The 16188-nt window shown below is 49.7% G+C and overlaps 3 protein-coding genes across 3 annotated transcripts in view; 2 read left to right on the forward strand and 1 right to left on the reverse strand.

The window, feature by feature from the left end:
* Nucleotides 1-1105: 1105 nt before the first annotated feature.
* On the reverse strand, nucleotides 1106-3411 carry yipf3 (Yip1 domain family, member 3). Its single transcript, XM_028424249.1, has 9 exons — nucleotides 3142-3411; nucleotides 2699-2908; nucleotides 2527-2633; nucleotides 2405-2450; nucleotides 2242-2334; nucleotides 2039-2170; nucleotides 1849-1962; nucleotides 1652-1775; nucleotides 1106-1437 (listed from the first exon to the last, which is right to left on the reverse strand). The coding sequence occupies exons 1-9, from the start codon at nucleotides 3211-3213 to the stop codon at nucleotides 1316-1318; spliced, it is 1020 nt and encodes a 339-aa protein (XP_028280050.1). The 5' UTR covers nucleotides 3214-3411; the 3' UTR covers nucleotides 1106-1315.
* A 2188-nt stretch (nucleotides 3412-5599) lies between these two features.
* ncoa4 (nuclear receptor coactivator 4) lies at nucleotides 5600-13044 on the forward strand. Its single transcript, XM_028423621.1, is given in 12 exon segments — nucleotides 5600-5760; nucleotides 7659-7782; nucleotides 9295-9435; nucleotides 9521-9612; nucleotides 10460-10568; nucleotides 10644-10724; nucleotides 10791-10916; nucleotides 10987-11652; nucleotides 11730-11924; nucleotides 11926-12018; nucleotides 12305-12397; nucleotides 12467-13044. Coding segments are annotated over 12 exon segments (1764 nt in total). The 5' UTR covers nucleotides 5600-5722; the 3' UTR covers nucleotides 12473-13044.
* Nucleotides 13045-15878: 2834 nt separating this feature from the next.
* The window catches only part of LOC114447781 (zinc finger protein 135), a 6009-nt gene continuing 5699 nt past the window's right edge, over nucleotides 15879-16188 (forward strand). The window contains exon 1 of the mRNA XM_028424237.1: nucleotides 15879-15966. The gene's annotated coding sequence lies outside the window, so the exon portion shown is untranslated. The remainder of the gene's footprint in view (nucleotides 15967-16188) is intronic.

The raw sequence follows: 16188 nt of genomic DNA on the forward strand, positions 1-16188 counted from the left end.
GGACCGTCCAGGTAGGATCAACACTGACTCAGTTCCAGCTGCTGTTGGTCAAATGGAACAGACAACAGGTGGAGATGAGAGGCAGTGATCAAGGCCCTATAGAGGAGAGGTTCTGCAGGCGCTGACCACAGACAACCCTGCTATACCACTGCGCCACTGCTGTCAGTGCTCTCAGCCCTAGAGGCAGCATGAGGCATGTCTACAACCACAGAAGCTGCTCAGGTGGTGCAGCTCATCCAGGATGGACCATCAGTGAGAGCTGTGTCTGTCAGCACAGTGTCCAGAGCATGGAGGAGACACCAGGAGACAGGCCGGTCCACCAGGAGACGTGAAGGGGGCTGTAGGAGGGCAACAACCCAGCAGCAGGACCGCTACCAGGAGGAGCAGGAGGAGCCAGAGTACCAGACTGCCATCAGGTACCGGGATGAGATCCTCAGACCCACTGTGAGACCACATGCTGGTGCAGTGGGCCCTGGGTTCCTGCATGATGGAGGCATTGATGCTATGGACTGGCCTGCCCGTTCCCCAGACCTGAATCCAGTCCAGCACATCTGGGACATCATGTCTCGTTCCATCCACCACAGACTGTCCGGGATTTGACTGATGCTTTAATCCAGGTCTGGGAGGAGATCCCTCAGGAGAGCATCCCCCGCCTCATCAGGAGCATGCCCAGGCGTCGTAGGGGGGTCATACAGGCAGGTGGAGGCCACACACACCACTGAGCCTCAGTCTGACTCGTCTTGAGGAACGTTGTGAGTATGGTTTCACATCCAGACCTCCATGGGTCAATAATTGTGATTCATATTGATCAGGGTTATGTTTTGTTCTCACTGTGTTCCACGATGTAATGAATGAAGATTTTTAGCTGGAACATTTCATTTGTTGAAATCTAGGAGTTGTTTTAGTTTTGAGCAGTGCAGTTAGAGGCCTTATAAAAACATGTAGAAATGTAATGAGTAGAAAGTACAGATAGTAGATTCAAATGTAATGGAGTAACAGTATAAAGTATGCACTATGGTTTTTGACTTAAGTAAAAATACTTAGCTACCTGTGGGTTTATACCGATGTGGAACTAAACAGCCTACAGTAACGGAGCTGGTCAGACTGGGGTTGTAACAGTTTTATTAGAATCTCTGTACACAATCAATAACAAAGCCAATAACAGAGCCGACAACAGAATCACTACAAATGTACAAACAGCAACGAACCGCCTCCATGTGATGTCTCCTCATCAGCTGTCAGGACCATGAGACAAGGCTGCGACCTTCAAAGTCTCTACAGACGTTGTAGTTGGGATGCCACTTGGATCAGAACCTCAGCGGGCCCTCAGCAGAACCACCATGCTCTTCACAGTGGCATTGAACGTCAGGTCAGGCACGTCTCTGGCCACCCGCTGCATTGGAGCCATGTTGGGTCCTTCGAGAGAGTCGAGCAGCCCTGAAAGCACAAATCACAGGTTCCCTCAGTCTGTGGTCCAGTCTGGGTGTTTCTGGTCATATTTCTGACTAAGTCTGCCTGTTCTTTGGTTCTGGCTGTGTTTGGACAGGACAGATCCTATTCTGTGGCTTTGCTTTGGTCTGACTCGACTCTGTAGTTCTGTGGTTCTTGTTGGATCTTTCTTGTCCTCTGGTTCTGTTCTGAGATTCTGTACCTTCGACGATCTTGTGGTAGGCGAAGTGCAGGTAGAGCAGGAAGAGCATGTGCAGCAGTGACAGAGCCCCGCAGAGAAGAAGACGTGGCGTCTGACCGACGGTCCGGGACAACAGGGCCGCGACCTGTGACACACACACAGGTGACTCTTCCGAGACTGTCCCAAAGGCCAAGAGAAGAAGTGAACAGGGTTCTCACCATGCGCAGCGTGGACAGTCCTCCAATCAGCAGCCAGAGGACATAGAACAGGAAGTGGAAGTGAATGTTGTAGGTGACGAGCAGGACAACGCAATGACCAAACAGACCGTAACCCTGGCAACAGCAGACAAAAAAATGACATCACAATGTGTTCAGTAGAGTAGGCAGGAGATGCAGAACCAGTACTGACCAGCAGGGAGAGTGTCTGCAGCATGGTGATCTGAGCATTGACCAAGTACGCCAGGAAGTAGATGAAAGATGAAACACCGAGCCAGTAACCAAAACAAGTCCCGATGGCGGTGCCCATCAGGGTGCCCTCCCTCTGCAGGACATGCATGTAAATACACATTCACATGTATATTGAAATGTATATATATAGTAAAATGTTTTTACTATGACAGTTCCAGACGTCTTCATGCCGTGCAGCAGGATGGCCACCAGGGTGAAGACCAGCATCAGAGGACCATACAGCTCGCCTGCGATCTTCTGCATGGGAGGGACAGACTGTGAGACCCTGACACTGTTAAAGCCATGCTGTCACACATGGGACGCATACCTGCGGGAAGTTGATCATGCGGATGGGTACGAGGGACTCGATGAGCCTAAAATGAGACAGAGCCATTAGCCAGAGCAGGAAACGGCAGTTAGGTGGCAGGAACCAGGAAGTGGACGTCCTACCTGCTGCGGACCTGCACCGGCTCCACGTCAAAGTACGGCCTCAGAATGTCGATGTTGGCGTACAGGTTGAAGGCTTTGGAAGCCTGCCGCTTCCCCGCCTGCCACACCTAAGGGCATCACACGGACCAGTCAGATGACGTGCTCAGCAGCGGGTCAGCCATCAACGACTCACCTCATCTGCAACCTGTCGCCCCAGCTGGCCCTTTAACCCCTTCATGCCCAGGAACTCCCCATCATCGTTGCCGTCATCCTCGGCTGCAGCCGCCTCAGCTGCAACCTCCTCCTCCTCCTTCATTCTCTGGTGCATCTCACCCATGTCCTCAAAGCTGGACCCTGACGTGTCGTCCATGTTCTCCATGTCGATGACCGCAGAGCCGCCGCCCTGAGACACATGAGGGAAACGGTGCAGCAACAACACACACGCAGACTGCATGTAGACACCGTATAGAACTTTAAGGTGACGAAATATATCCTGAAATATACGTCACGATAGATGGACTCGGCAGCAGATTAGCTCCTTTAGCACGTAGTTCTGCTTCTAGCATGTTAGCATCGATGTGTAATGAGCTCAGAGCAGAACCCCTCTGCATGCTACATGTTAGCATGTTAGCTCACCTGTATTAGGTTGTCTTCGAAGCTCCCCCATGGTTCCGTGTTCGTGTTTCTGCTTCCGGAGCCCGCAGACATGTTGCTCGCGGGGCAGCGTCAGGTTCCCAGGTGAAAGCGCGGGCTGTGTCCGGTCCGTGGAGGCTCTCCGCAGACTTTAGCTTCGGCAGGAACCGTCTGGAACTGATGTTTTGGTGCCGTATACCGTCGACATCACCGCGTGACGTCACCGACTGAGGCGACGTGGAGACATACGGGCCAATCACGGAAGGAGGGAATCCGAATTTACCCAGAGTTCATCGCGGAATCGGTGACGTAAGACTTGTCCTCGTCGCAGCAAAGATCTGATCATTTTTTTTTTTTATTTAAACATGTTTCAAACATGACATTGAATGAAATTCAATTTACACGGAACTCGTTTGAGGAATACAGGAATGCTTCAAAACAGTACAAATGATAACATTCAACAGTCTATAACAAAACTAAGTTAAAAGAAGAAGAAAAAGAATAAAACAAAAATTTACAGGGGCTGACATTTCAATAAGCTTAAGCGTGTACAAGGATAAGGGAATGTAAAATTAGAAGACAAGTGAGTCAGACATTGTTTCATATAAGTCATTAATTGACTGATTTTCCTGTATTAGTGTTTTAAGGGATGTTATATAGTTTTTAATTTCGTTTTTAAAACCGTTAATGTTAGGCTTGCTGTTGTTCCACTTATTCTTGTGTATATGATACTTTCCCATAACAAAGATAATGTTTACCATCTTAGATATTTTCTTTGACAGACCTTCCATATAAATCATCACTTGATGTATGTTAAATGAAGAATTGTTAATCCCAATATTCAACCATCGGTAAACATCCTTCCAAAACATCATTGTGACTGAACAAGAGAAAAAAGGTTCAGTTGTTTCATTATTTGTCTCAAAACACATGGATTGACTTCAAAGCTAAACCTTTTCTTATAGTTTCAGCAGCAGGATAAATATTATTTATCAGTTTGAATTTAACTTCTTTTACCTTGGGTAAAATTGGCCATTTAAGATGGTTTTTAATGCAACTTCATTATCTGTTATATTTATTTTCTTTGTTTTTTGATATCATAGAAAAGCTTTTCTTTAAACACACTTCCTATTACTTTGTTGTTACATTTTCTTTCATAAACTTTTAGTTCACCGATTTTTAAATCAGGCAGATTAACAGACACATTTGAACTTGTGAAGATATTTTTTATCATGTGTTTTAAGGGAAGTGGAATGGCTCCACTGATTTTATTAAATTCTCTATAAGAGCATTTTAAGTTGAATTTTTCAGTAAATGAATTAAATTGCAACAGATTTTCATCCATCAAGTCAACATACAGAACCTTTTTATCATACCACTCTTGTTTAAATAAAGTCTTCCTGTTAATTAATATGGTTCTGTTATTCCACAAGGTGGCGCTGTGTGGTGTGAAGTTGTGAGTGAACATCAATTTCCAGTAGAGAAGTATTTGTTTATGGAAGTCAGAAAGTTTGATCGGTAATTTAGTTATTTCGTAGTCACATCTTAACAAGAATTCTAGACCTCCAACATTTTGGAAAAGATGTTTTGGTATGTGGAACCATATAGAATCTGGTTGTGTCAGATAAGCTTTTATCCAGTTCATCTTTAATGCACCTGTCATGGATTCAAAGTCGGCAGCTTTTAACCCACCATGTTTATAGTCTTTAACCATGATTGATTTTTTAAGGTAGTGTGTCTTATTTTTCCATATGAAATTAAAGATGATTGAATTTACCTTTTTAATCATTTGGGGAGGGACATAAAGAGATTGACAAGGATATACTAATTTTGATAAACCTTCTGCTTTAGTTAATAAGATTCTCTCTCATGAGCCAATGGTTGAGAGATTTTTTCATATTTTCTATTTTCCCCTCAATGTTCAATTGTTCTCTCATATTTTTATCTTTAGACATTATTAAACCCAAATGTTTTACTTTAGTTTTGACAGGGATGGAACCTATATTTGTCTCAGCGCATGGATGAAGAGGTAGTATTTCACATTTTTTCAAGTTTATGTATAGACCTGAAGCTTTGGAAAACATGGCGCCGCTGCTCTGAGGTTCGGGATGTTCCTCGTTTGTTTTGGTCTGTCCTGCTTCTCCCGGACAGATGTCTGGAATCTGTTGAAGAAGATTTGAAGAAGAATTTATGAGTGCAGCCAAACAAAAAGAGGAAAAGTCTCATCATTTAAAAGCTATAAAACTTTACGTCTATATGTTTGTACTTTAATAAAGTTAAAAAGCTCTGATCTTTCATCATCGTTTTTCATGTTCGGTCCAGGACAGAATGTGTTCGCATCAAGATTATTACACATCCTCTGAGGACATGTAGACATGTTTCTATCTGAGCTACGTCAGCATCGCGTGCGGTTAACCGTGAGTCCTGCGGCCACCAGCAGGAGGCGCCCTCGCTCCTCAGTTCTCGCGACACTTCCGGCCCCCGTCTTTCCTGATTGTGACATTGGGGCAGCGGTTGGTGAAAACACCGGTTTTACCGAAGAGGTTTCCGTCCTAACGTGTCACTGAACCGACGTGGATTATTGATGACATCGAAGCCGCGGCTCCACACCAAGGGCTCCCGGTGAGTAACGTCGCGTGCGGCCCGTAAAAAGACACTTTTAGCGTCGATTGTCTGAGCTAACAGAGCTAACGCTGTTAGCGCTGTTAGCTCAGCTGACCTGCGTGAATGTTAGCGCTCAGTCGCTAACGGGTCGCTGCAGGCGGAGGATTTATGACTGTTTGCTAACGTAACATAGGTACGAAGGGAGCAGGGGTATGGATAAGGGACCACACCGCAGTGAAGTATTGATCCCCTGGTTTTGTAATGCTCCCGTCGGTGGTTGAAATCGATAATGCTACAGACCGAGCTGGCTCCGTTAGCTAACAACAGACTGACCTCCAGCTCCCGAATAAAGAGTAAACTGAACTGGGACAGGAGGGACAGGAGGGACAGGAGTTCCGTGTCAGTCCAGACCGGTTAGTAACAACATCAGTACTGATACACAGTTCGCCGGTTACCACGATGCGGAGCGGCGGCTTCTGTCTGTCACTCGGCTCACTCTGAATTCCATTATCGGACATTAATGACCAGTGAAGCCGTGAAGGAGGCGCTGTTTGGTTTTAAAGGACAGTCTGTCTGTCTGTCTGTCTGGGGTTTGGTTTTAAAGGACAGTCTGTCTGTCTGTCTGTCTGGGGTTTGGTTTTAAAGGACTGTCTGTCTGTCTGCGCACTTTCACACAACTTTCGGATTCTGGGTACGCGTGACGTTGTTGTTCCAGCTGTGCAGCAGATCGATGATCAGCAGATCGATGATCAGCAGATCGATGATCAGCAGTGTTTTGTAGTGAGCGCTGCGTGTCACGCTCCCTCCGGGTTAATGTGTGCCGGAGCTCGCGGCTGTAGTCCGTCCCTGACACGCTGTCCCCGGCGCGCGCCCCTTCCGGTCTGAGTGCGTACGTGCGCCCCAGCAGGCAGCGATGGCGGCGCGTCTCCACGCTTCCTTCCTCATTCTTGCGAGCTCTGCGGGTTATTCCGAGCACAGAAACAACAACAAACCCGACCGGACCGACGGGTTTTTACCCGGGTTATTCTGGGTTATTCTGGGTTTTACCCGGGTTATTCTGGGTTTTACCCGGGTTATTCTGGGTTTTACCCGGGTTACTGGCAGTCAGCTGATGGTCCGTGCAGGCTGCAGGAACGCGGGGATAAAATGAGCAGCCTGTAATTCCGGAGCTACATTCAGGATGTCGGTCCAGCTTTAATGTGTCATGATTTTACTCTTGCGTTAAGCTGTGTGAAGCTGCAGACAGCCGAGGGTTAAAGGGTTAAAGCTTGTGTGTTTATCAGCAGCTGTTCACACTGATACTGTAGCCCGGCCGCACCCTGGGGCCCTCTCAGGTCTGAGGGGGCCCGGTAAGATGTTAAGAATCGCTTCCCGAGCTGCCTGTCAGGGTCCAAACACGGCCGACCCCCTTGGTCTGAACACACATGTATGAGGGGACTCCAGTCCATCTTCCAGTGCTCCTGTCCCTGCAGGTGGACACGGGCACCTGAGCGTCACACGTTTGCAGCCACTGGTGTGACTGGTTAAATCTAAGTGGATGGTGGTGAGCCGCAGCTTTCTGACCAATCACAGAGCACACTGTAGCCATGGCCATAAACGGTGTGAGTGTCAGCTGAGTCAGGCTCACTGGGAACAGACAATAGAAGATCAGCAGCTGGTCTGAATCAGCTGTGTCCACATCTGCACAAACACAAAGGCACACGGAGTTATTGGTGATTGTTCATGTCAGGTAATGAATAATACACACAGTGGAAATGTGATCATGTGACTTAAGAGGATTTATGCAGATGATCTGTTTTCTCAGGCAGCTGATTGTTTTCTGTGCAGCTGATGGAAGTTCAGACTGTCTTTGTTCTGTCTGTGGTAACGTCAGTCCCGTCTGACCTGTTCGATTCTGTTTCCTGGTTCTTGGTCAGGATGCCGTCAGCTGACATGGTGGCGACCGGGCTGAAGCAGTGCCAGCAGGCCCAGGATCAGCTGGAGGATGCCATCAGCGGCGTGATGGATGCGGAACAGGAGCTCAGACAAAATGCCAGAGAGGTCAGGACCTTCTCCTCTGTGTGTGCCTGACTCTTCCTCCTCTCCTCTTCCTCTCTGCTGCGTGGGTGTCTGCTTTCTAACATTTACCATGAAGTAACACTGGTGTGTGTCCTGTTTCTGAAACGACCTTAAAACAGAGGGGAACCATGTCAGCAAGCTGCTCACAGCTGGTAGGAATGGAATCCACCGAGGGGACTTCCCCTGTGGTTCCTTTCAGTATAAACCAGGGCCCGCTGAACGCCTGCTTGTTCTTAACATGGGGGACTCCTACCAGGTCTTAAACAAAAAGCAGCAGAGCAAATTTCAGATCCAGAAAACTTTAAGGAGGAAGTGATGAACAGAGAAGTTTGTGCGGTGGTTCTGGTTCATGGATCAACAGCCGCAGGTGTTCTTTATGGTGTGCTTTGTGCGTCACACGCATGTTTACAGGCTCACACGAGACTCTGTGAACTGTGCACTAATAAAGTTGAGTATTAACCAAAAGCCACTCGGTGACATCCTGCTGATAAGACATGAGTCGTGCTGAAGAGGATCAGAGCGTGCTCTCCACCGCATGACCTCAAACATTTACCTGAGTCAGGTGATGGGCTTTGTCCAGCCTCCTGGCTCTGTGGCAGTAACTTAATATAGCTTGGATGGAATAAACCCTGAACAACCCACCCTTTATCTTCACCATCTTCATCACTGCTGACTCACCTTGTGTTTGTGACAAACACCAATAACACTTAAAGCCGCTGCCTTTGTTCAGGCCTGCACCCAGGGTGGACACAGCCAAAACCAGTGGTGTGTGTGTTGGAGGTGGGCGAGGTGTAAATGACTAGAGAGAGGGAGACAGAGCAGGGTGGGGCCGAGTGACAGTATAAAGGAGCACAGTGAGGAGGGCCCGAGGACTCGTGCTGCAGCCGCTCCAGGACTACACTCATCAGGTAAACATGGTCTGTGTGTGGACAGTGAGGAGGATCACAGACAGAACAGACACTGTGTGTGTCCTGGGTCTGTCTGTGGACAGACATGTTAGAACGGGAGCAGAGAAAACGGAGACAAAGCCTTTATTCCAAGCTGGCTGCAGTGAGGAGGATCACAGACAGAACAGACGCTGTGTCTGTGGCTCTCACTCCGTGCTCCGTCTGTTTGGTCGTTCCTTCCTGTGTCTTTTGAGGGTCATGAAGTTGGAGTCTGTGTGATCGTTGTAACTCTCTTCTCTCCCCCCTCTCTAATCAGACGAGCTGCTTGTTTAGCTGTGAGCCGCCTCACCTCTCTGTCTCCCCCCTCTCTAATCAAACGAGCTGCTTGTTTAGCTGTGAGCCGCCTCACCTCTCTGTCTCCCCCTCTCTAATCAGACGAGCTGCTTGTTTAGCTGTGAGCCGCCTCACCTCTCTGTCTCCCCCCTCTCTAATCAGACGAGCTGCTTGTTTAGCTGTGAGCCGCCTCACCTCTCTGTCTCCCCCCTCTCTAATCAGACGAGCTGCTTGTTTAGCTGTGAGCCGCCTCACCTCTCTGTCTCCCCTCCAGGTGCGTTCAGAGCTGCAGAGCTGTGTGAGCCGCCAACAGGAAGCACTGCGCAGCAGGGAGGTGTGGCTGCTCGGGCAGATTGAGTTGCTGGAACAAGTGAAAACTGAGACTTTGCAGCAGCAGCTGCACCAGCTGCACCGGGTAACTGGCCTCCTCCTCCTGACCGAGGGTCTGATGCTGCTCGCTGTTCACTGCTTGTTTAACGGATGTTTGTGCTGTGTTGCAGCTCAGAGGTCAGTTCGACGTAATAACCCATCAACTGCAGAACTGCAACAGCAGCAACGACCTGAACAACCAGCTGACCAGCTGCATGGAGAAGTATGTACGCCCCCTGCAGGATGCACAGAACACGCACCTGTCAGAAATCCTTCCATTGAGCTTGAAGGCTGTTTTTGCTTTTTCTGATGATGGATGTAGGATTTTCCAGTAGAAAACTTTATTTGCTGATTTGGGTGTGGAAGGTTAAAGATACTGTGTTTGACTGTAATAGATGTTCATGGCTGTTAGACGTATACATGAATGATGCAACTGCGCTTACTCCACAGTTGTAGCTGCACTACAACTGCAGAGTAAGCGCAGTTGTAGTGCAGCTACAACTGAGTAGCCATAGCTGTAGAGTAGCTTTGTTTGTAGAGTAGCCATAGCAACGCTTGTTGCTTTTGGTTTGTTCGTGTGTTTATTGCAGGTTTACAACCTCATAGATCTAATAGTTTCTAATAGATCTAACACCACTAATGGTTCACCTGAAAGTTCCTAATGGTTCAACTAATAGTTCAGCTAAAGGTTTCGGAACGTTACTGAAAGTTCCTGAAAGTTCCTAACAGACCACTGAACGTTCCTAATGGTCCTAATAGTCACTAAATGTTCAGCTGGAAGTTCGTCCAGCTCACAGTTTATGTAGTGTGTGTGACATACAGAGTGTGGACACTACGAGTTGTATCCGCCGTGCTTGTTCCGACAACCCATCCAGAGGGGAGAGTAAATCTGGACAATGGATGTGCTGAAACACGACCCGTTTGTGTGTCTGTGTCCGACTCACAGTATTTAACAATATCCTAGAGAGCCACCACCTGGACTGAATACAGACTGGATGAGCAGCCTCTCACCAGAGACCGGGTCTTAGAACATTAGGAGGATGGTGATGTGTCTTGTCCTCTGCCTGCAGGTTGTCTTCTCTGAGTCTGACACCAGAGGAAACGCCTGACATGAGTTTCCATGCAGACACTCGCTCTCTGAGGCAGGCCATCACCTCGTTTGGCAGCATCACTGCACAGGTGGCGCCCGCACGCTCACTTCCTCTTTTTCGCCCTCTCTCTCTCCGGGATGCTAATGAGTTCTCCCTTTTGCAGCTTGTGGAGGGCGTGCCCCCTCAGAGCCCCGCCCACCTCACAGAGCAGCTGCAGAGTTGTCCATGCACAGTTAAGAAACAGGTCAGTGGGAACATAACAGGCTGCAGCTGCAGGTCTCTGGTTCTGACTGAGACTCTGTCTCTGCAGAAGGTGGACGTCTCCGCTCTCAGTGATTGGCTGTTGGGGGCTCATCCTTCAAACACCAGCTCTCCTATTGGCTATCCATCCAGTAAGAACCCTCAGGATTGGCTGCTTTCACACAATGAGACGAAGGTAAGGAAGACTTGGGTGAGAGTCTGATTGGGTCTGTGCTGCAGGGGATGATGATGTGTGTCTTTGGCAGACTTCCTGTCCTGTCCTGGCCTCGGTGGACTTCCTGCAGGCCTGGGGTCAGATCAGGGATCTGGAGGCATGGCTTCTGCAGGACCAGAGCCTGGTCAGCCGGGTAAGAACGAACAGCAGCAGCAGCTCCAGCTCCTCCTTCTCCATCGAGAAGATCGACGAGTCAGAGCTCACCACCCCCGAGGAGGAGGAAGAGCTGAGCGAGTGGCTCATCACTCCACCCACTATTGCTATGGAGAGCATGTCGGATGCTGAGCGGTGGAGGCAGGTCTTGAAGCCATTCAAAGACAGCTGGTCATCCAGTGAGTGGCTGGCAGAGCCGAGCCGACCGGCCGCCGACTGCTCCTCCTGCTGTCAGACCAGCCAGGCTGTGGAGATTGAGAATCTGGGTCAACTCAAGTGCCTGAAGACCCCTCCCACCTCCAGTCCCACCACCCCGACCCCCACCATGGCCCTGGAGGCGTGGCTGCAGCAGGCAGCACCCCACCAGCAGACCTGCAGGGCCAACGAGCTCTGCTCCACCTACGCCGACTGCCTCTGCGAGGAGAACTGTGGAAAGGAGGCCCTGAGCCGCTGGCTGCTGCAGCAGGAGCGCCGCGACAAGAACGGTGTCCCTTTAACCAAAAACGCTGCGCCCACCCTGTTCCACCGCGAGCAGGAGCACAAGGTAGCAGCCAATCACAGAGCAGAATTATCACAGCTGAGTGTAAACTGTTGAATGTAACAGTCAGGACTTCTCCACAGGTGCAAGCCATCCTGGAGGCCTGGCTCTACCCCAGCAACTCCTCCTCCTGCAGGACACCCACCTCCTCCCTTTCTGGCTGGGTGGCTCCTCAGGAGGAGAAGGCCAGCAGAGAGGAACACACCTCCTGCTTGAAGCCTTCCTCTTCTTCCTTGTCACCTTTCCAGCGACCTCTGGATCCAGATCTGTGGGTGCTCCAAGAAAAAAACCCCTCCTTTAGGATCAGGAGACTCTCCCTGCTCTGCAGAGGCAGAGGACAAGTGGCTGCTGAGGAAAAGGAACCAGGCTCAGGTAGCTCCACAGACCGCCACAGACCACCACAGACCACACACACCCACAGACCGCCACAGACCACCACAGACCACACACACCCACAGACCACCACAGACCACACACACCCACAGACCACCACAGACCACACACACCCACAGACCGACACAGAGCACACACACACACACAGACCGACACAGACCACCACAGCACACACACAGACCACACACACACACAGACCGACACAGACCACCACAGACCACAGACCACACACAGAGTATAGTAGTAACTGGTGTTTCCTCTGTAGGAGCGTTTGGCGCTGCCCACAGTGTGCGACCTGTTTTCTTGTATGAAGGTGGGCGGAGACAAAGACAAGTGGCTCCACAGGGCTCCTGTGCAGGTCAGTCTTACACACAAACACACACACTTGTGTTGCAAATGGCTGACTGAAGATTTTCTGTATCCCCAGATGTGACGATGATGAAGGACGCTCCTCTTCCTCTTCCAGGAGTCACTTCGTTGCTTATCAGCACACAGTCTCCATAATGTCATAACAAAGCCGCCGCCTTCTGTCTGTGACATCACTTCTCTCTTCTGATCAGAGCAGCCTGATCAAACTCTCGTGTCTCCAGGGAATCAGATCTGTGATGTCACAGCCTAATGAACTGATTAGTTTAACCCTTGATCTTTTCTTCAACAGTAATCAGTGCTTTCAGCTCTAAGATGGGAGGCTTCAGTGGGACGAGCAGGGCCAGTGGACCCTGTGGGCAGAGTTAATGTGGAGGTGGGCTGGGACTATTTTAGATAAAGAGTAGCTTTATTTTATCGCTTTTTAATGCAGCTGCAGACACTTCCTGTCCAGGCAGGTAGCAGGTGACTGGGTGAGTTTAGCCTGGCAGGCTCGGGTTTCAGCCTGCAGTCTGAGCAGTTGATGTTTTTTGTTGAAGCTCTGCTGTGGGCTTTGGGGCTTTATCACATAGATCTATGATGTCATCACTTCTCTCCTGCTGTGATTCTCTACAGTAATAAAAGATGCTGACATCAACACTTTGTCTGTTCTCAGTGAATAAAGATAACAGGAAGGAAGGAGCCTGAACACTTCCTGTTTACACTCAAATCTTTCAAACACCAGGCGAAGGCAGTTCACAGCAACATTTCAATAAAACCAATAGCAGATCAACTGGAAAAGTCCAGTGTGTTCAGCTGTCACACGCTGACAGGCTGATGATAGACTTCCTCCTTACTGCGGCCGAGGACACTCCCACCGCTGGCAGCGTGCTGATAGGCAGCTCTGACGTCACGGTCACATTTACAGGGTCAGTACCTCACTCCTGTGATGGTGGAGAGACTGAGCATCAGGTGACCTTTGACCTAAAGATTCTCAACTGTTGTGAGTGTGGGTTCATGTCTCCATTAGGAACCGATGTCACAGACTTATTGTGGAGTTCCTCTGCACTCTGCTTCCTGTCTGCAGCCTGTTGATCTCCAGTTTCAGAACTAGAAGCACTTCCTGCTTCTGGTCCTTTGTATTTTTAACTGTTTCTTTGTTAAACATGTCATTAAATCAGTATAAATAGGCAGTGATGGCGTGTCAGTAAAGAGAGAAAGCCTCATGTTGTTCCCTTCAGACAGACGCACAGAGAGCGCCACCTGCTGGTTCTTTAGACTTACTGCAGTTCAATACAGAACTAACAGCTCCCTGCCCTCAGTTCTTGTCTTAAACTGCGAAATAAAACATCTGATGATGAAGATGCTGCTGGACCACACGGTCAGCAAGGGTTAATAATGAAGAGACAGACGCAAGACTCACAGTGGACCTGTGTCTGTGTGTGTGTGTGTGTCTGTGTGTGTGTGTGTGTGTGTGTGTGTCTGTGTGTGCCTGTGTGTGTGTCTGTGTGTGTGTGTGTCTGTGTGTGTGTGTCTATGTCTGTGTGTCTATGTCTGTGTGTCTGTGTGTGTGTGTCTGTGTCTGTGTGTGTGTGTCTGTGTCTGTGTGTGTGTCTGTGTGTGTGTGTGTGTCTGTGTCTGTCTGTGTGTGTGTGTGTCTGTCTGTGTCTGTGTGTGTGTGTGTGTCTGTGAGTGTGTGTGTGTCTGTGAGTTTTTGTGTGTGTCTGTGAGTGTGTGTGTGTGTCTGTGTGTGTGTGTGTCTGTGCCTGTCTGTGTGTGTGTCTGTGTCTGTCTGTGTGTGTGTCTGTGTGTCTGTGAGTGTGCGTGTGTGTGTGTCTGTCTGTGTGTGTTTTTGTGTGTGTCTGAGTGTGTGTGTGTCTGTGAGTGTGCGTGTGTGTGTGTCTGTCTGTGTGTGTTTTGTGTGTGTCTGAGTGTGTGTGTGTGTCTGTGAGTGTCTGTGCGTGTCTGTGTGTGTCTGTGTGTGTGTGCCTGTGTGTGTCTGTGTGTGTGTGTGTCTGTGTGTGTCTGTGTGTTTTGTGTGTGTCTGTGTGTGTTTTTGTGTGTGTCTGAGTGTGTGTCTGTGTGTGTGTCTGTGTGTGTGTCTGTGAGTGTGTGTCTGTGTGTGTCTGTGTGTGTGTGTGTCTGTGTGTCTGTGAGTGTGTGTGTGTGTTTTTGTGTGTGTCTGTGTGTGTGTGTGTCTGTCTGTGTGTGTCTGTGTGTCTGTGTGTGTGTGTCTGTGTGTCTGTGTGTGTATGTCTGTGTGTGTGTGTGTCTGTGTGTGTATGTCTGTGTGTGTGTGTGTGTGTGTCTGTGTGTGTGTGTGTCTGTGAGTGTGTGTGTGTGTGTGTGTGTGTGTTTTTGTGTGTGTCTGTGTGTGTGTCTGTCTGTGAGTGTGTGTGTGTCTGTGTGTGTCTCTGTGTGTGTGTGTGTGTGTCTGTCTGTGTGTGTCTGTGTGTGTGTGTATGTCTGTGTGTGTCTGTGTGTGTGTGTCTGTGTGTGTGTGTCTGTGTGTGTGTGTCTGTGTGTGTGTGTGTGTGTCTGTCTGTGTGTGTGTGTGTGGTGTGTGTGTCTGTGTGTGTGTGTGTGTCTGTGTGTGTGTGTGTGTGTCTGTGAGTGTGTGTGTGTGTGTGTTTTTGTGTGTGTCTGTGTGTGTGTCTGTGTCTGTGAGTGTGTGTGTGTGTCTGTGTGTGTGTGTGTCTCTGTGTGTGTCTGTGTGTGTGTGTGTGTGTGTGTGTCTGTGTGTGTGTGTGTATGTCTGTGTGTGTCTGTCTGTGTCTGTCTGTCTGTCTGTGTGTGTCTCTGTGTGTCTGCGTGTGTGTGTCTGTCTGTGTGTGTCTGTGTGTGTGTGTGTGTCTGTGTCTGTGTGTGTCTGTCTGTGTGTGTGTCTGAGGGAGCCTGGAGGTGGAGACTCTCCACCCTGGGCCTGTGGAGCTGGCTGTGCTCGGTGTGTTCCTTAGCTTTAGCACACTGAGCTGTGTGCAGACAGCTTCACAGAGTTCTGGAGCTGGTTTCAGTCTTTATGATGGACAGTGGATCAGAACACAGGCTGTGGATGCACCGAGCTCAGCACACCAAGGTTCTTGAGCCATGTGCTTATTGTGGAGGTCCAGAGGTCCTGCTGTGTCTGGGATGATGCTGTTAAATGCTGGTAGATGGCAGGAGCCATGTGACTGAGGATGAGGAGGATATGGACGGTGTTGATGAAGATGACGCCCCCCCTCACTCCTTCAGAACTAGTGTCAGGTTCGGTTCTCACTATTGTAACAAACTGAAACTTCACGACACCTCGCGACATTTAAAAGGACGGAACCAGCTACACAGAGGCTGCGCAGGACGTTGACCAATCACAGAGCAGAGCGGGTCCGGGCGGCCTGCCGCCTCTGCGCCGCAGCGTCACATTGACTCTGCCTGGAGACGCGCCGCTCCCGCCGCTCCGCCGCTCCGCCCCGCAGCAGCGTCGTTAGCCGTCGTGCTGCTACTGCTCTCGGGCTGGGATGTGACAGAGGTGCGACAGCGACGAGCGACTCGGAACCTCGGCCAGCAGACACCCACGACCGAAGCGGCACCGCTGCGGGCCGAATCGTAAGTGTTTGTGTTGAACGTGATTTCGGTGTTTTGACGGTAAAACGGATAACGACGCTCGTGAGGTCCAGCGGCGGGCGGTGCGGACGGTCGATTGTCGTGTATTGATGTCAGCTGGACATGCAAGTCGACATCACGCCGAACTGTGCGGACACGCCGTGATATTGGACCTCAGAGTACCGAGAGCCTGCTGCAGACACGGGCAGCGCTGCGGGCCTCCTC

Source organism: Parambassis ranga, chromosome 15, assembly GCF_900634625.1.
Source record: "Parambassis ranga chromosome 15, fParRan2.1, whole genome shotgun sequence".
NCBI classification, from domain to species: domain Eukaryota; kingdom Metazoa; phylum Chordata; class Actinopteri; family Ambassidae; genus Parambassis; species Parambassis ranga.

Excerpts from the sequence above, each read along its gene's own strand:
- yipf3 (XM_028424249.1), bottom strand. The coding sequence starts at position 3,213 with ATGTCTGCGGGCTCCGGAAGCAGAAACACGAACACGGAACCATGGGGG. Across the intron at positions 2,451-2,526 it reads CCGGTGCAGGTCCGCAGCAG|GCTCATCGAGTCCCTCGTAC; the intron begins GTAGGACGTCCA and ends GTCTCATTTTAG. Across the intron at positions 2,171-2,241 it reads AGACGTCTGGAACTGTCATA|AGGGAGGGCACCCTGATGGG; the intron begins GTAAAAACATTT and ends CATGTCCTGCAG.